The sequence below is a fragment of the Bidens hawaiensis genome, unplaced genomic scaffold (genome assembly GCF_021521415.1).
Source record: "Bidens hawaiensis isolate Kalapana, Puna unplaced genomic scaffold, B.hawaiensis_p1.1 tig00008796_1, whole genome shotgun sequence".
NCBI classification, from domain to species: domain Eukaryota; kingdom Viridiplantae; phylum Streptophyta; class Magnoliopsida; order Asterales; family Asteraceae; genus Bidens; species Bidens hawaiensis.
Window position 1 is genome coordinate 100,743 of NW_027491634.1, and position 20,301 is coordinate 121,043.

The window sequence follows — 20,301 nt, forward strand, 5'->3', positions numbered from 1 at the left end:
TGAATGTGATTCAATATGATTGAATGTGTTATCACTGCTTGTAACTGTCAATGATTGAGTATGAATGTGTCATCAAAGTGGAGTTGATGCTGTATTTATAGTGCTAGGGTTACCACCGGTTGGGCTCAACCTCGTTGGCTTCCTCCAATCGCACTGCGCCACGTGTCCTCTGGGACACCTGGCGCTTTCTCGTTGGTTGTAATCGCGTGGTAACACATGTGTCATGCTGAGTTGTCGACCTTTCATTTGGCAGCTATCAACATCAGCATATTCTTTCTCCTTAAAAAGATGCCTTCTGGAAGGTTGTCTGATGTGCACAATCAAGGTTGCCCTAATCCTGATTTGGATAAGGACGAGGTTGATTATGTGCACGTATGATATGCGCTCACCCTGAGGATGCGCGGGGTCTTCTCTTTATTCTCACGCGCAGATATTTCATGCGCAGATGTGATATGCACGAGCATGTGATATGCGCCGCGCGCTGATGCGCTGCGCGCATATGTGATGCGCGAGCATATGTGTGCCTGGGCAGATGCGATACACACGGGCATGTGATATGCGCCGCGCGCTGATGCGCCGCGCGCATATGTGATGCGCGAGCATATGTGTGCCTGGGCATATGATGCCTGAGCATGTTTTGTATGCGCCATGCGCATAGGTTTTGGCTTTGTGCCTTCATAATGTCTTTATCTTGTGGGTTGACCCGCCTTGCTCGATGTTGAGGCGGGTACATACCTCTTCAGTGGTCAATCATAACTAATCTCAAATATTACAAACTATCTAAAATATTACCCACTCAGGGACGGCCCAATAGTTAAGCTAGGGCTTTAGGCTTCAAATAAACAAGGCCTTCGTTTAAAAATTTGTTAATATTTACATATAAAAAATGCATATTAATAAGCAAATAATTGGTTATAGAGCCGTTCTTTGTGTCATCTTAGTGGTTGACACACATGTTTTCCAATCTGTTTGATTGATTTTTTCTCACCCGCGTTCAATTCTCAAATGTTGTATTGATTTTATTCTAATTGCTTATCATTTTCTGTAACACTTGTTCGATTCTCTTATGAGGCCTATTTTTTCTACTTTTTCCCATCAAACATATTCTCCTTTCCATCTTAAGTTGTATGTTACTTTTTCCCTGCAAACATCACATGGATTTCGTAGTATAAATTAATAACACTTAATTTTATCATTTGGATTGTAATATAGATATATATATATATATATGAATCTAATTCCTTTAGATAAAAAAATTGTCAACATTATAATTTTATATACGGAACACAACAAAAAATCAAATAGTATAAATTTTATTATTGCATCTCTCTATAACTCTCAGTAAGTAAACTATTGGTAAGACTAATTTACGATCAACTTACAGTAATAAACCCATATAGCATCTCTAATTTATCTTACAGATTTAGAATCGATTATCGGTGTTCATTCAAAATAGCACCCTTGATTTAGGATGATTTGTTAGTAAAACACATGACTTAGGTTTTTTTTGTTATATGACTTCACCAACTATTATGAGAGAGATAATTCTATGAAGTTGGTAGCTATGAATACATAACAGAAGGATGCTTCACTAATCATATAATACTACATTTATTTTATAAAAAGCTTATTATTGTTGGTCTCAAACTTGAAAATGAGTAGTGTTTTGTAACAACGGAATCTGAAAGAGGCCTCGAGTTTTTTTCGCTTTAGGCCTCCAAAAAGATTGGGCCGCTACTGTACCCACTCAATATTCAATCCATCTAATATATGAGTTTCTAACCTAGTATTTATTTTTTAAATGTATTTTGTTTAGTCCTGTGACATTCAGAACATACTTTTACATTAAAAAACTAAAACACATAGTACTAAGGCAATTAAGGCGATGCGATATGGTCACCTGGCCACTAGTGGTCCGACACCAGAGTGGTCGCGAGGAACAACTCGCTCCCATCTGACCATCTCTATTCCCCTAATAGCCTGGTGAAAATGGTCCAATCCGCGAAGGCCAATCTTATCCCCCCCTCTCTCCAATAAAATATATATATATAACGAAGAATAGATAGTGGTGAGAATAACATAGGTATATGCTGTATAGCGGTAGGGATGAATGATCAAGGATGAGGTGGCGCTAAGATGAAAAATGAAAAATGATATGTATAATGCATGTGGTAAACCATGTTACATCATTTTTAAAACATAAGTTTAATTTTTCTTGATTTAAAATATATAATTTAAAAAGTTAGAATATACTTTTAAAATGAATGAAATAAGTAGTAGATACGTAGTTAATGTTTGTCCCCCTGTCTTTAATATATTGTACTTGAGGAAAAACATTTAATGCTTGTGTTGTAGCACCGAATGCGATGTCCATTACAATAGGAGCCCAAAACCCAAACCAATTAATATTCTTTGAAGATCAATAAAAGTAACCGAAGATTGCTGCAAATTAGCATGATTCACGTGAAAATGGTTTTTTGGAATTGAAAATATTTGGATATGGCCGGCAGAAAGCTTTGCACGAATGGGTTACTTCTTGAGTTGTTCAATACTCAGGAATCAGGACCATTCCCAAGAATCGTCAAAAAAAAAAAAAAAAAAAAAGTTTTGGGCTAAAGGCGGGCATTAGGTAAAATAGTTTTTGTAACCGGATTTAAACAAATAAATTTTTAAATGGAATTATTGGGTTAGGATTTTGGTTGGACAATGGGCTTAAAGGATTGGGTTTAAACAAATTTCGGACCTACAAGGTGATCCCCCCCCCCCCTCAAAGCCAGCAGGGTCGATACTATTACAACTTCAGGCACCAATGAACTCGTGGTTCAAGGGGCCAGCGCGTCGGCGCAGGGGTCTAACAAAGTTGATCCGGATTTACAGGATGATGGAAAGTTGCTTAAAAATTGATTATTATTAATAATAAATGTAATCAATAGTAATTAGTAAATTACTACTCATCGACAACAACTTGGCCATTAGTGGCAACATGACGTTAAGTAAGTTACTATCGATTCGCAGTTACCAGGACCAGTATAAAACAACCCAACCAAGTTTTCAATTAATACGGGTATTCGACAAAATCACTTGCAATTTGACATCCTAGTTGAAATGAGTGTTTGAATGTAAAAAAAAAAAAAACTTAAGTTAAAAGTTGTGATTCACCACTACCAAAATCACCTAAAGTTTCAATGTCATGTGGTCTACTCTCTTTATTTGAGGATCTTTCAGACTGGTATTAGACTTATAACTTGCACATGTTATGCTCAGCCGTTTGGGTCATTTTGTTTTAATGTTCTCCATTTGTCTCATCAAATGTTAAAAGGACAAAAGAATTAGAGCCAACAAGACGAAAGTGTTGAAAGCAGAATGTTAAAGTGGTAGGGTACTATGTCTTCACTCTTAATTTCATACTTTGGCATCATTATACAATATATGATCCCCATTTATGCATGAGTCGGTTCAGTTCGCTTTTACCCGCTAACCGAACTATAACAGAAGGGACCATAACTAAATATGTCAGCTACTGGTAGAGGTGCACAAATCGGGTTTTTCAAATACCCGGGTTCGGGTATGGAACCGGGTTCGGGTATGACCGGGTATTAGAAAATCGGGTATTTTCAATACCCGGGTCGGGTTCGGGTATTCTCTCTAAAAACTATACCCTATGCATCGGGTTCGAGTCGGGTATAGAACCGGGTATTCTAAACAGGGTATTTGAATACCCTATTTTCGGGTATTGAAAATTTTTCGGTGTTTTTTGGGCTTTTTCCGGGTATAGATTAGAATTTTTAAGGGGTTACAATTTTAAGGGGTATTTTCGGGTATTTTTCAGGTATTTTTCGGGTATTTTTCATGTATTTTTCGGCTAATTTTGGGTATAGATCGGGTATTTGAAAAACCCGATTTCGGGTATTGGAAAAACCCGGTTCCGGGTATGGAACCGGTTTCGGGTTTCGGGTATTACCGGGTATAAATCGGGCCGGTTCCGGGTACGGGTTTTGGCACCGAAATGCATACCCTATCCGTACCCTACATGTAGGGTCGGGTTCGGGTATTAAAAACCCGGGTATAAAAAAACCGGTTCCAGATATTTTTTTCGGGTCCGGTTCCGGGTTCGGGTTTTTTGTGCACCTCTAGTTACTGGTTATGGTTTGAATGTTTAATTTAACCTACTATTGGGTCTATAGTTTTGGGCTTTGGCCCAACTTACAAATAATGTGTTTTTTTCCTACCCAAAGACATTCAGATTGGACTTGGAGACTCATCACACTATAATTAAAAAAAATTAAAGAAAATATTTGTCTGTGGGATACGAGTCGAGTTGATTAAACGGGTTTGCTCTGATCACAATATAGCTTTGGTTAACGTCCGATTTGGTTATTTCAGTTACCCAACAGATCGGAACCGAAACACAAAAAGAGGTTCTCGGGAAAATATGACTTAGCCACAAGCCCACAAGTTATGGTTTGGCAATTTCAGTTTCTTCGGTTACGATTCATTTAAATGTTATCGTAGTATTTGATTATTTCATAATTAATTACATGATCGGGAGAATCTAATTCTATATATATATTTTCTTTACGAAACAGCTCAGTTCAATAGAAGCCAATTTTAGTCCAAACATGTACTGACTAATTGAACCAATGTGATACTTGTTTAAAACACCTTTTGATCCTGAAATATAAGAAGAATTCTAAAAAAAAACAAAAGATTTCTTGTTTAGGCTTTTTAATGTTTTTGCGGCCCCTTAAAAGTCATTGAATGAATTCATGTTTAGGCCTTTGGGCTGTATTTTGTGGGCTCTAAGTGCTTGCATAGTTGCGTGAACCATGAACAACCGACGTATGTATGAGACTTGTGAGCATGTCTAGTTTGTCTTCTTCATAAATCTTCACACTCCATCCAATCATGTAACAACAAAAATCCTAGAAAATAATTTTTTTTAAAAGGCCAATATTATTAAAACGAAAAGAGAAACCACTTACAAGATGCATGCAGTTCAAACAGCATAAAGGAAAATAAATAACATCTACAAAGCATACAATCGCTTATAGCGGAAAATTAACAAAATTAAACCTGCTCCACCTCTCCCAATCTACACATTTTCTTTTGCTTCTTTGTTTCACCCATAAGAAGGAGGTTGACTTAATGTCATTCACTAATTTTGTCATCACTAACATTGCATTCTCGGATTCAAAATACAAGAAAAAGAAAATGATAAGATTGGATAGGGGAAGAAAGGAAAAGAAATTATATATTTAAAAAACATTCTCGAGTTAAAATAAAAGAATAAAAAAAAGTATTAATTACATTCTTGAGTTAGATAGGAAGGAAAATATAGGGAAAAAATTGTAACTTTACAATCATGTCCTCATTATTGAGTTAGATAAGAAGAAAAAGATAGGGTAAAGTAGTAATATTATACATGACTATAAACATTTCTTCAGAATCATGTCATATTTGGCTGGAAAGTTTTGGAGGAAAAAAACCCTAACTTTTCTTTTATTCTCTTTCTTTTCTTTTAATGAAAAAACTCAAGAATGAAAAAAGAAAAATTTTCTTATATTTTCTTTTCCAAACCCTTAAATAAAAACCTCAAGAATACATTGTAAATGATCGCTATTAAAAATAGCATCATTCCTTGTCAACCATATCATCCAACACGTCACCACCATTACAGATTGAACCGCATGACACACTTCTTTACAAATAATATTCTTACTTGGGTAGCCGAGAATCTCTTCCACTGACTCGAAATTAGCTCGTCTAGGAATCTTGACCCAATCATGTAGTATCGGCCAAATACCATTAATACCCTTGCAGTTAACAAACAGATGCTGTGAAGTTTTTACCCCCTCGCCACAAAAAAAACACACTTTACGTCACCAACTGTAAAACCCCGTGTATATAGTGCTGCTTTAGTCGCAATGCGATCCAACAACAATCTCCAAATAAAGCAATTAATCTTAATAGGAACCCACTTAAGCCAAAGCGTGCCATTTTGTATATGATGATCAGCATTGTCTAATTCCCACCTCAACGATTTGACAGATAAAATCGAGCGTTTGACAGAGAAAATAACTAACAATGATGTTAATTTCTTTCTCAACACGAAAAAAATCAGTTTTTGAATTGTCATATCTAATATGTTTAATACACATATCATGCTCGGGTTTACCCATTTCAACTTGCTAACCCGTTTAATTAGATAGATCAATCGACCATAAGTTAAACACCCGTCTAACCCATTTACTACAACTCACCAACTCATTTAACCTTTTTACAACTAGGTTACAACCAGTCAACCACCCAACCCGTTTGACTAATTTAGGTTAACTGGTTAAACAAGTCACCGTGGGGCTGCACAATTTTAAAGGTGTCTGGTTAGGGTTAATGTCTTTTAATTTTATACAAATAAATATGTGTTTGATGTTCAGGTTAGAGTTGATATCTTTTGTACAAACAAAAATAAAAGGTAATAAACTTCAAAAAGATTCTTTATGCCCCGATAGTTGACACGTTAGTAACTACTATTGAGCATGTTGACTCTTTTTAATTTTGTGTCATATGGCATTTGTTCCGGGTGGCAATTTCTAACAAAACACAATTACTATCACGTTTTGTTTTGTTATATCTACCCCATTTATAAACCTACAATTTAACTAAAAGGGTCATGCATGTCTAACACATTCACAACTCGATTACTTCCCATCAACAAATTCGACTCGTGTAGATAAATAGGTTAAACACGTCATGTTGGTGTTACACAATTTTAACGTGTCATACCATATGAAAGATTATCTTAGTTAATTATCAAGAGACAAAACTTTATACTTTGATCAAGAACATATATACACATGTTACATATATAAATGTATTTTTATTAAGAAGATGATCTAAGAAGAAATATACTAAGCTCTTGTCCAGAACCATTATTATTATTATAAGTTGGTCTTCCATCATGACCAGGCTTATCATATGAAATGACTCTGAGTTCGGCGAACTAGTGATTCGCCGAAAACTAGCCCGAAGGTACATGATTCCATCCGTGCTATTATTATTATTTTCGGGCGGCAAAACCCCGGCTCCAGCCAAGACAGATTGCATACGTGTAAGGCAGCTAAGTCAGCAGCTGTCATCTTTCGTCTAGTCGCATAACCAACTTTTCGACCGTTACAGTACATAGACCATATAGGTACTTCAAATATCCCACAGCCACTAGTTTTCTGGTGACGGTCAGCACGGTCTTCCTCCACCAAAGCAATGCGTAGGAGACCGTGCTGCATTTCTTTTGCTAAAGAAGATGTGGGGACAGCAAGTTCCAAAAGTAGAAGTGGGTGAGAATGTTGGTGATGAGGTGGCGGTTGTGGGTGGCGTGCGCCTTGATGGTGTACGGTGGTGGTGGTTGTCGTCCTGGAGACAAAAACTGACTCGCCCGTTCCTTTGCCCGAAGAATGTACCTTTTACGGTGGTGGTGGAGGACGGCAATGAACGATTCTACAAAATTCAATATTCGTAAATAAACAAATAAATGTACACAGTAAAATTTCATTTATAGCAATTAAGTTACTGGTTAGGTCTAGTAGACAATATTATGGCAACGATAATATTAATTAAAACCGTAATTTATATAGAGAGACGGCTTTTAATGAGACCCCGTGTGCATTAAATGGTCAAAAATATTAATCAATTTTAATAATTGATTTAATAAAAGATTTTGGAATTGTGGACAATTATATGCTTAAGTTGGACGGTGACGACGATGGTGAATCTGTATCACTTGAGAAAGCCGAGGAGGAGGAAGAAGAGGAAGAATCTGGAGAAACGTTTGCAGCCGAAGGTTCAAAACCAGCTGCACAGCAAGCCGGGACGAGGCAGTCAAGCATGGACCGCAGAGAACGCCGCAGCCCAACCTCCCGGATGCCGCAGTCTACGGTGGTTGCTGTGGTGATCATATGCATTCCCATAGGTCCTCTTTCCTTACCCAAATCTATCATTGTCCTCATGTTTAAGGGTGATGTGTAGATAACTTGCTATATTAATATATACACACACTTAGGGGTTAGAATATTATTAATTTTCTTTTGTGGCTTTTTGGGAAGAAGTAAAGTGAATAAGTGTTGTAATTAAAACCAACCAAGCATGCACATAGTGATGAGTGAGGGAGGGTACTTTTAGGAAAAGCAAGCAATAAGATAAATGATTGGTGCTTCAAAATTCATTTCTGATTGTTGTAATTCAAGATGCATTGGTTCAAGTGATTAAATATATGATTGTGGCTTTGAAACACACCATTAGCAATTGGTGATGTTTGATGGGGTCACCACATAAATTTATAAATTTGAATGTTTGATGATGAGTTTTATGCTTTCTCTTCAAGTTTCACCTATTTAAGTGGATACTAATGGATGCTTTTAAGTATCCAAGATTAACTTACAACATCTTCCTTAGCAAATTTTGTATTAGTCTTTAGTTATAACAACATCTACTGTCGGACGCCTAATAGACCCCTCTCTCTTTTATTTCGGCTACATTTTTTCTTCTTTTCTTTTTTGTCATGTTTACTGACCAACATCTCTTTCTCCATCCCCTTCACTTTTCTTCTTTCTCCATTTATGAACCATCCGCGTCGCGTAGACACACTTTCTTTATGAAAACTTTTGCAGTTTTGCCGTTTTTAGCCTTCCATGCCACCTCTAAGAAATTGCGTGTAATGTTATAATGTTATTTTATTTTTTATTTAAATTCTAGCTGACTTTAAAAATGCTCTTGAAATTGATATGACATGACAATTTTATCATTTTCATAAAACAAAAACTATATTAAAAATAACTCCACGCCTGTCACATGCTCAACCCGGTTTTATATTTTAGGATAAACAATCAAGTAATATTTGATTAAAATGATGGGGTGAGTTATTTAGTAGTGATAAAATAAGAGTAATTTGGTGTCAACTCCAAGGTTCTTATTTTCCAGAAAATAAGTGGGATGTGGGTAAATTTATCATGAATCTCTCTTAGGTTATATTGTAATTAGATGTTGCAGCTACATTTATATCAATTATTAGGTGAGACGGATTAGATAAATCATATTCGACTAAAACTAAAAGTTCACGGATCTCAACCTAAAACGCCCGCAATTTAAAAATCATGTTTAAATTAAACTATATATGAAAGTAGAGGAAGTTGAGTTGTTTTTTAACTTCTAGTTTTAGTCGAATATGATTTATCTAATTCGTCTAGTTCTAGTTTTAGTCAAATATGTTTTTTTTTAACTTTTTTTAATAATAATTAGAAAATGAGCTATAAATGAGTGAATATTCTCCAAAGAGTATTGATCTATTATAGTTATTTTTATTATTATTTGATTTTTTATTTATTATTTATCTTTTAGTTTATTTTTAGTGAAAATACCCAAAATAATCTTATTTTGAAAATGGATTATAGTTTTGTCCCCCAAACTTAATAATTCCAAAAATGGTCATCCTTAACTCATCTTTGACCATGTGTTAGGAAATCTAACGCGTCTTTGACGACGTGTGTTAGTCGTCAAAGACGCGTTAGATTTCCTAACACATGGTTAAAGACCCTAGCATGTCGTCAAAGATGCGTTAGATTTCCTAACACATGGTTAAAGATGAGTTAGGCCTTCAAACACATAGTCAAAGATATGTAAGTACCAAACATATAGTCAAAGATATGTTAACTTTTTGTTTGTTTTTTTAATATTATATTTTTATGACTAGTTTTACTTATATTTGTTTTTCTTTTATAACTTTTAATATACAAAATTTTATATTATTTCGAATATACCGACGAGAAATGTTTACTTTTATCTACGGATCGACATAAATTTTATTTAAAACCGAGCGGGGTCAAATTTTATTGAACATTTCGATATTGATTTGGCACAGCTCGAGTTTAAGTAAGTTTATGTCGGTCAGTAGGTAAAAGTAAGCATGTCTCGTCGGTATATTCGAAATAATATAAAACTTTTATATATTAAAAGTTATAAAGGAAAAACAAATATAAGTAAAACTAGTTATAAAAATATAATATTAAAAAAAACATACAAAAAGCTAACATATCTTTGACTATACATTTGATGCTAACATGTCTTTGACTACGTGTTTGGAGACCTAACTCATCTTCTACCATGTGTTAGGAAATCTAACGCGTCTTTGACGACATGTTATAACACGTCGTCAAAGATGTGTTAGATTTCCTAACACATGGTTAAAGACGCTAACATGTCGTCAAAGACGCGTTAGATTTCCTAACACATAGTCAAAGATGAGTTAGAGAGGACCATTTTTAGAATTATTAAGTTTGGGAGACAAACTAGAATCCATTTTCAAAATAGGCTATTTTAGGAATTTTCTTTTATTTTTATTCATTATTCTATCTCTAATTTAAATATTAGAATAGTTATCATAGTTTATCATTATCTCATTATTTTGTAATTCGGTTAAACCTCTATATTTAGAGAGTTGAATCATAGCGGATGGATATATAAAAAAACACATAAGTTCTATCAACTGAAAATTTGAAGTCCCACATATCATTTTGTTTATAATATGATGGTTAACACACTGATTATTTATAAAACTCAATAATCACTAACATGAGTAAATTAATTCACAATAAGTTAAAAGTGTGCGCATGTAAGTTAAGTATTATAAGCATAGCCAATAACACACAAACTAACATTTTTTTTTCTTTTGAACGTCTAATTTTTAATAGAAACAAAAAAAAACTTGATTAGCAAAATACTAGCTTGAAAACAAACATACCAAAGTACATATACCCCGAACAAACAAAAATATAAGTTCATAAATTGTTTATAGAACCATTTGGAAGGTGAGGGTGGGACTCGTGACACATGATCACATAAAGCCTAAATACCAAAAAGCCTTTACGAAGCTATTTTTATTTGGATATATATGGTAAAGCCTTCTAGAAATATATATGAATTTTTTATATTAAAAGAAATGCTAGAGAAAAAGTCAGGCTTATACTTGGAAATTTCTCAATTTTGATTTTCTTAAATTTGCACACGACATATTTGTATTGAAAAGAAAAAAACAACAAACACCATCAGGCTGTGGCTGTCTTTAGCATACTTACCGCAGGTAGGTAGTTGGTCTATGTAGTTGGGTTTTATGATTTATTTTAGATTTATGTTAATATGATATTTTGAATTACTTGTATTTTTTATTTCAGAGTTTAGACTTTAAATATTAAAACATGATTTTTTTTTTTGGCAAAACTAAATGGGTCAAAGTCTAATTAAGTTTAAGTTTTATTGTTATGGAATTGTAATAGACGATTAGTTAAATTAATTGCGAACAACTCTAATAATCAAGTGAGTCCTCATTAAATTTAAATTTTATTGTTATGGAGTTATATAGAATTAGGGTCAGGTTATTATATAAAGGGGACAAAAATGAGAAGGAAGAGAACGATTTGTAGCAAAAAAAAAAACAAACCCTAAAAAATGAAAAGATATTAAAAAAAACTCATAACTCAAAATTTAATAAAAAACGAAAAATGTAAAAGCAAAAAAATGTTTCCACCGTCTTTCTCGTTTAAAAAAAAGATCATTGTGTTTTTTATTTATCATTGTATTTTTGTTTATTTTCATTAGACAAAATGACAAAAAACGTCCTTTACGTTTGACCTGATTTTCATTAGACGTCCTTTAATGAAAGAAATAGCAAAAGCCATAATACATGTTTCAAATTTGTTTCACGTTACGTCTTTTGTCACTAACCAAGTTAAAATTTTTTGTTAAATCTGATCATGTGTCATGAGGGTATTTTTGTAATTTTATATATAAATTATTTTATATTAAAACTAACAAATACTCCTCTCTCTCTCTCCTTCTTGCATCCACCATCACCACCCCACCCACCTTTCAACATCCAAAACCTCACCACCTGTTGCCGACTGCCACCACTGCCCACCACCTACCGCCGCCACCACCACCTGTTGCCGACCGCCACCACCTGTTGCTGTGCTCGCATAATCTGAAATCCTCTGTTACAAATACCACCACAACCCCAAATCCACACCACTTTCTCTCTCCAAATCCCCTCTTCCCATTTGGGACTCTAGATCTTCAAAACCCTAATCAAACCCACACCTTCAATCCTCACCCCCCAACACATTATCCACTAATCCCTTAAAACCCACATCACTCACATGGCTTTAGCCTACCTCGAATCCAAAAAACCCACCGCCGCCGTCGTAATGTCACAGCTGCCGCAACTCATCCTCACCCAAGACGACCTCAAGAAAATCGCCGCCTACAAAGCCGTCGAATTCGTCGAGTCCGGCATGGTCCTCGGCATCGACTCCACCGCCAAACACGCGATTGACCGCATCGGAGAGCTTCCCCGTCAAGGCTAACTCGCCAACATCATCAGAATCCTCACATCCACCCAAACCCACCAGCAGGCTTTGTCCTTAGGGATACCCCTCTCGGATATCGACACCCACCCGGTCATTGATTTAGAGATCGATGGTGCCGATGAAGTCGACCCGGATATGAATCTAGTCAAAGGCATGGGCGGGTCGTTGCTCCGGGAGAAAATGATCGAGGGGTGTTGTAAAAAGTTTGTAGTCATCGTAGACGAGTCCAAGCTTGTGGATTACATAGGCGGAAGCGGATTAGCGATGCCGGACGAAATCGTGCCGTTTTGCTGGAAATTTACGGCGTCTAAGCTTCAAATTTTGTTTAAGGAAGCCAAGTGTGTTGCGAAGCTGCGGGCTTTGGGGGGGTCTTGTGTTGTCGGCAACAGGTGGTGGCGGCGGCGGTAGGTGGTGGGCAGTGGTGGCAGTCGGCAACAGGTGGTGGGGTTTTGGATGTTGAAAGAAGAAGGTGGGTGGTGATGGTGGATGCAAGGAGAGAGAGGGAGGAGTATTTGTTAGTTTTAATATAAAATAATTTATATATAAAATTACAAAAATAGCCTCATGTACAAGGCACATGACCAGATTTAACGAAAAAATTTAACTGGGTTAGTAACAAAGGACATAACGTGAAACAAATTTGAAACATGAATTATGCCTTTTGCTATTTCTTTCATTAAAGGATGTCTAATGAAAATCAGGTCCAACGTAAAGGACGTCTTTTGCCATTTTGTCTTTTCATTATTGATTGTGTTTTTTTTCATTGACATTGTATATTTTTTTTTCTTGATATTGTGTTATATCACTCAACATTGTATTATATTTTGTTCGACATTGTGTTATATTTTGCGACATATTGCGTCTTTTTTTTATTTATCATTGTGCTATTTGTTCATTTTCGGTATTGTGTGTTTTTTTCTCAGCATTGTCTTTTTGTCTTTTTTTTTTGGGAATTGTTTTTTGTTTTTTGGAACGGGAATGAGGCCGGGGGGAGGGGGATTTTGGTTTTTTTAACTTTTTTGTTTTTTATTTATATTTTTTAGTTATGATTTTTTTATTAATTTTTTAGAGGTTTTATTGTGTAACGACAAATCTTTCTCACACTTCTCATTTTGTTTCCTTTTCATTTTTAACTTTTCCCTATAGACTTAATGATATATTATGTAGGAGAAGGTTCATGTACATTTTGATCTTAACATGAGAATGTAGAAAATAATACCAATTTATAAAAAAATAAGAACGTAAGAAGCAATACCAACTACAATATCAATCTACATCAACAATGATTTATCATAACAAAGAAAAAAACCTAAAAATTATAACAAAAGAATCAAAATCAAGAACAAAACAATAACAGTAAATACCAACAAATACTTATAACAGCAAAAGAAAAAATATAATAATAACAACAAATATATGAATCAGCAAATACTTATAACGTCTCATAATCGAAAATTAGGAAATACGAACAAAAAGTAACAGCAAACACCTATAATAATAAACCTAATAATAACAACAAATTGTTCTCATTGTTTTCATGTTAAGAACAAAATGTATCTGATTGTGTTTCATATCATGTATTCATTATACAATATGTCTTAGTAAAGAAGGAAAATAAATCTGACATAACAGGGTATTTACATCACACATTACGTGGTTTATGCAAACATGTAATGCAAAACTAAGAAAACAGAATTTATTTATATACTGCATTAACCAAATAAATTATAAAAGGCATCTAATTTTAAATTTTATTGTGCAATTAATAAAGTTGTATAAAATATTTTTATATTGAATAGGGTCCATGCCGTTAATTAAAACAATTATGTCATTCCCTTTTTTACTCTAAAGTTGGTTTCATTTCTTTACATTATCTTTGTATACTTTACAAACTCTATACATTTAATATAGACCAATTTGTAACATATGTAAGAAATTAAAAGTTGTAAATTGAGCACAATTTTTATTTGGTAAGATGTCACATTCAATATTTTATGATTTACATAAGTATTGTAAATCATCTTAATACAAAACTGAATTTGAAGGGCGAAATGAAATTGAAGAATATAAAACGCGATGTTATCTGTTTTATGTTTACCAATTTTTCGTGGATATTCGGTCAAATAAGCTTTCTTGCAAACCTAGTTCTTATATATCTTTTGGGTACGATTGGACTCAAAGCATTAAGGTTATCGGTGTGATATGATCCTCACACTTTTTGTGCATTCACCTCTCGTCATTCACATTTCATGAGACTATCTTTACAATCATTTCTTCACTTTTCTACTATGAGCCTTTTATCAGCACAATACCTTATTTTTCAAGTCATTCCTCCTTTGATTTTACTTATTTCATCACCTCCGTCATCATCTTCACCTATATCCGCTTCTCATCCACTTCCATCTCCACTGCTACCATCGAAATCTTCTTATCCAATGGAAACATATGGTGTGACCGTACACGCCTGTCTGTACACTTCCCAAATACTGTTCTTATTCATGTTTCTTTATCTCCTCCCGCTAATCCTACCACCTTTCATTAGGCCTAAAAATTGCATGTATGGTCGGATGCATTGCATACTTCGCTTTTATTGCTATTGTGTGTTTTGGACCAATTAAATCAATTGAAGCTCTAAGAAACAAGTCAACAACATATCGTCACTCACACTTGTACAGAAGCCGAGTTTCATGCTCCTGATCATGTTGTTGTTGAGATTCGATGGATTACGTCTATACCTCATGGGTTTCATCTCTCTAATTGAAGTCCACCACCATTGACAATATTGGTTTTGCGTACTTAGCAGCTAATCCAGTATTTCATGAACGCATGAAACACCTTGAAATCAATTTGCATTTTATTTGCACCATGCTTCTAGCTTCGAGAATTAGTGTTCAATATGTATCCATTATAGTTTAACCTGCAAACATTTTAACCAAACGGCACATCACTACACTTATTGTTGTATTTATGTTGTGACTCAGTTAAATAGTTTTAGAATCGGTTCTGTGTCTCCACGGGTCTTCCAGGGACCTATAGATGAATACGATCTTTTATTTATATTGCATAAAAAACCATTGAAGAGTTTATAAAACTTTATCTTCATGCTTCTCTTCTCTATCCCTAATGTTTAGTGGAAACAAATTTTAGTTGCTTACCTTGTCATTTTCCATGTCCACATGACTATTTAGTATACCAAATTACTGCATAAGGCCCTATTTCCACATAAAAAATGTATATAAAACAAGACACATACGTGTTCTCCAATCCTTGTGAAACACAAAACAACAATAATGGAACCAAAGCATGGGACTTATGAAAGTGATGTTTTGGCACTAAACAACAAACCAATCTTTCATTTTCTCATCTTTTCATTCCTTTATTTTATGTGCCACAAACAACTTCTGATCCTTCACGCCTCTTCTTCATCATCCACTTCACAATTGACCACTCTTGTACATCATGCTTTAACAACTTGCACATTCATATACATCACCATCCATACTTTAGCACATACTTTCATGCTTCAACACTTGTACATTCAAGTACATCCATCCCCCCCTTACCCCCCCCCCCCCCCCCACACACACACACACATGATTCCAAAGAGTTTTAGTTAACAATACCACCAAAACAAGTCGATTGGTTGTAAACAAGTTGTAAACGGATTTAACGACCCATGATAAATGGATCAAACTAGTCGTAAACAAGTCGAACTTGTTATAAATAGCTTCGCAGGTGAAACTATGTAACTAAAGAGGTTAAACATATCAACTGATAGGTTGGTAGGTGAAACTTTGTAACTAAATAGTTAAGCGCAACAACTTAAACACGGACCGCTTAATCAAACATGTTCAACATGTCAATTCAAGCGCATATATTATAAAGAGGTGAGAGGTGACATTCTAAAGCCATGTTACTTCTAGTTATCTTTCAAGTCATGTAACGAGTCGATATACTATAAGTGGGTAAGAGGTGAGTCGAGTCATGTTTTGATACTATAAATGGGTAAGAGGTGACGGTCTAAAGCAGTATTACTTTAGACCAGTATTGCTTTCTTGTTATGTTTCAGGTTGTATCAGCTATCGAGAATAACCTAAACAAGTTGTAAAAGGATTTAACGATCCGTGATAAACGAATCAAACTAGTCGTAAACAAGTCAAACTTGTTATAAATAGGTTGACAGGTGAAACTTTGTAACTAAACAGGTTAAACATAACAACTAATAGATTGACAGATAAAACTTAGCTACGTTTAATCCAACATGTTCAGCATGTCAATTCAAACACGTATATTATAAAGAGGTGAGAGGTGGCATTCTAAAGCCATACCTCTAGTTATGCTTCAAGTCATGCTCGTGTCATGTAACGAGTCAATATGCTACAAATTGGCAAGAGATGACTCGAGTCATGTTTCGAGCCGACATACTATAAAGGGGTCACATACTATAAAGGGGTAATAGGTGACGGTCTAAAACCATATCACTTCTTATAACCATATCACTTCTTATGTTTCGGGACGATAATCGTGTTTTAGGTCGTACCGACCATCGAGAATAACCTACATACACATTCAATTACTATATATTTTTGGGTTCATAAACCAAGCTATAGCACATAAAAATATTTACAATATTCTACATATTCATTTCAAGTCCCTACTCATGTACATTTAGTATACACAACCTAACTTTCACTTTCTTCAACCACAATATTATTGTATCTGTGAAAATCAACACAAAAACACAAAACCTTATTCTAAGTTATAGTAACCAGTTTATATCATTTTTCACAACTATACTATATGTCCCATATGTATATTCACCTTTCTATAAAATAAAACTTGTTCAGCCTCCACATCACGCATAACGCTACCATAATGTTACCATAAGCTCCTTTCCATCTCGGTTATTAAAATGGTGCGCGGCGAGGTATGCCCTTTCTCCTACTTGAGTTACGGTTGCTGGATATCGGTGGGGTCCCCGGTGACATCTTGTTGGTGGCTTCATCACCCGATGTAGACGAACATGACATGTCAGCATTACCATTTCCTCCATAAAGATTATACTGAAACATATGGGTGTCAAGAAGGTGGTTGAACGAATGTGGCTTTCGCACCTTTTTAGGTGTTATCGGCTCGTCCAGCTCATATCCGTCCCGACCATGTTTCAGCTTTTGCGTGAAGCTCAATTCCCGATCACCTCGCTTCATACCACCAAGCTATATAAAACAAACATAAATTAATAATTTGAAACATTTCAAACTTAATGTATTAGAATGACTAAATTATACCTTGCAACCAAGAGAACAAAACCGAAAGGCATCAACGAGGCTCCGGCCACAAATCTCACAATGATTGGTGACACCTTTACTGGGCCTCGGCTGCGGTCTTTCATTCAAGAACACAATCTTTGCACTGTTGATAATGAAGGTTTGCACACATGTAATGTCCAAAAACCTTTGAATCTCATTCACCCTCACCACGTTATGGTACGAAGACCGCCGAATCTAATAAACCACAACAAAAAATTAAACAAAACATCACATTATATTCACTCAAGCATTTCATCAAACACCTTATATGCATAAAACTTAAGTCAATAATTTCACCTGAACCACACGATGATCCTTGTGGTGACCCAAACAATACGAACACAGGGCGGGACCGCAGCAGTCGAGACAGAACAGATTGCATTCACTTTTATTAGCATCACCATGGAATCGACAAGTAACAAAGTAATCAGCTTTAAGCATCGGTATCAACCATGGCGGACCAAATTCGTCATGCTCCATTTTATCAATCGGACTCACCTTAATCAATCAATAAATCAATCAATCAATAAAATAATAACCCATCGTGAATCGATCAAACAATCATACTCTCAATAAACAAATAAAGATTCGATTTTTATGTATCAAGAATTCAAGAAAGTACCAATTACCATGATTTTCTTGAAATTGGAGTTGAACCCTTGAATTAAACCCTAATTAGCCGAAACCCTAATCAGATAATAAGGATCAGAACAAACCCTTTTGATTAATTGCAGTGAATCAAAGCAAAAACCCACATTCAACAGAAAACAGAGTAAAACAGAGCAAAAACAGAGGATAAAAAAAGTAGAAGAATACCTAGAAAGATTGATGGTAAAGATGAATCTGGAGTGTGCGTGTGTGTGTGTGAATGAATGAGAGGCAGACGGTGAAGAAAGAAGGAAAGACTGGGGAAGGTTGAAAAGGATTGAAAGGAATTTGTAAGGCGGTCATCTATGACTATTTATATTTTTCCATTATTTTTATATTTTATATATTATTTTATTTAATATAATATTATAATATATAAAAAAAGAAGAAGTAGAAATTTTATCAACGCTCGTTTTTTAGGGGTATTCATGAGTCCATGCAGGTTTTATTATTATTATTATTATTATTATTATTGATGATATAAATAACTTGTGAAATGTGAAAGTGTTGATAATTTCAAATGTTATATCAAAAGGTTTGAGCTCAATGTTTTGAATTTTTTAGATGATAGGATTTCAATTTTTAAATTTTAGATCAAATATTTAGGTTTAAAATTTAAATGTAAAAGATAGTGATAACTGTTGGAATGACGATAAATATAGGGGTGCAAACGAGCTGAGCAGAGCCTGAGCTTGATTAGGCTTGAGCTTGGCTCGTTTAACTCACACAGAGCTCGAGCTCGTCTTGTTTTGAGCTCTATTTTCAAATCTCAAACTCGGCTCGTGAGTAGATTTTCAAGCTCAAGCTTGGATCGGGCTCTATTTATCAATTATCTTTTATATAAATATAATTATTTTTATATATTTTTTCTATGATAATTTTATGTATTAAATAATATACATTATTTAATTATTTTTATTTATTTTTTTCATAACATTATATATATTAATAAATCAAAATTAAATATATATTTTTTAAAATTATATTAATGACGAGCTCGTTTAGGCTCACGAGCCGGCTCAAGCTCGATAAGTGAAGCTCGGGCTCGCTTGTTAAACGAGCTTATTTTTAGGCTCGAACTCAGGCTCGATTAAGTTCGACTCGATCTAGCTTTTTAACGAGCCTATCTTGAGTAGCTCGGCTCGTGTGCACCTCTAGATAAATCGTTGGGATGAAATTAGTGTTTTTAATGGTGGGTGGATTAATGATCTAATGTCTATAGGTTCACAAAACCGGTTTAGAAACCCGTTCTGATCTAGTCAAAAATTTGTTTGACACAAACCAGATAGGTTTAGAAACTGGATTCAAAAGGAAAAGCATATCGGATTAGATCGGATACAAACCATTTTCACCCAAAATTAGTTCGTGCTTGGATCTAAAGGAGTTGTCAAGTTATTTACTTTACTTATCAAAGGGCATGTAGCCTAGTGATACCAAGGTGTGATAAAGACGTTCCTTCCTATGAAATTGAGGTTTAGATGATGAACAAAATATATAAGGAGACTAAGTTAGCTTTCTAAAAAAATATGAAAATAAGTTTATTGTACATAGACGGTATAATGGTTAAGGTGATAATTATGAAAAGATGACGAAGGATTTGACCGACTGATATGAACAGAGAAAGAAAATTCAACGTTGATAAATGATTTTGGGTGAAAATTTTTTTATGACGCAGTTAAGTGGGCCCGCTGCATGTAAGTTGTCCAATTAGAATCAATTAGCTTTAAAAACAATATTAGCGGTGACCGAGCCAACTTTCTATAAAAAGATGAAAATAAGTTTATTTTACGTAGGTTTAAGTGATAATTTAGCCAATACTTATGAAAAGACAACGAAGATTTGACCGACTGATATGAACACAGAAAGAAAATTCAACAATGATAAATGCTTTTTGGTGAGAAATTTTTTATGACGCAATTAAGCGAGGCCGTTGT

General features: G+C 34.7%; 1 protein-coding gene and 2 pseudogenes across 2 annotated transcripts; 1 reads left to right on the top strand and 2 right to left on the bottom strand.

The window, feature by feature from the left end:
• Positions 1-6,880: 6,880 nt before the first annotated feature.
• LOC143529965 (protein MIZU-KUSSEI 1-like) lies at positions 6,881-8,003 on the bottom strand (annotated as a pseudogene).
• Positions 8,004-12,200: 4,197 nt separating this feature from the next.
• On the top strand, positions 12,201-12,818 carry LOC143529933 (putative ribose-5-phosphate isomerase 1 pseudogene; annotated as a pseudogene).
• A 4,162-nt stretch (positions 12,819-16,980) lies between these two features.
• LOC143529967 (protein RGF1 INDUCIBLE TRANSCRIPTION FACTOR 1-like) lies at positions 16,981-18,608 on the bottom strand. 2 transcript variants are annotated; one of them, XM_077025632.1, is made up of 5 exons: positions 18,536-18,608; positions 18,349-18,390; positions 18,017-18,217; positions 17,699-17,914; positions 16,981-17,626 (listed from the first exon to the last, which is right to left on the bottom strand). In XM_077025632.1, exons 2-5 carry the CDS (start codon positions 18,349-18,351, stop codon positions 17,318-17,320), a joined length of 729 nt encoding a protein of 242 aa, XP_076881747.1. In that variant the 5' UTR covers positions 18,352-18,390; positions 18,536-18,608; the 3' UTR covers positions 16,981-17,317. The 2 variants fall into 2 exon arrangements, with proteins under 2 accessions (XP_076881747.1, XP_076881746.1); XM_077025631.1 differs by lacking the exon at positions 18,536-18,608 and having other exon boundaries at positions 18,349-18,467.
• Between the last annotated feature and the right edge of the window lie 1,693 nt (positions 18,609-20,301).

What these genes read in the sequence shown, in the direction of transcription:
- LOC143529967 (XM_077025632.1), bottom strand. An exon ending in AGGATCATCGTGTGGTTCAG is followed by an intron (nt 17,915 to 18,016) that starts GTGAAATTATTG and finishes GTGGTTTATTAG; the next exon opens with ATTCGGCGGTCTTCGTACCA. An exon ending in TTTGTTCTCTTGGTTGCAAG is followed by an intron (nt 17,627 to 17,698) that starts GTATAATTTAGT and finishes TGTTTTATATAG; the next exon opens with CTTGGTGGTATGAAGCGAGG.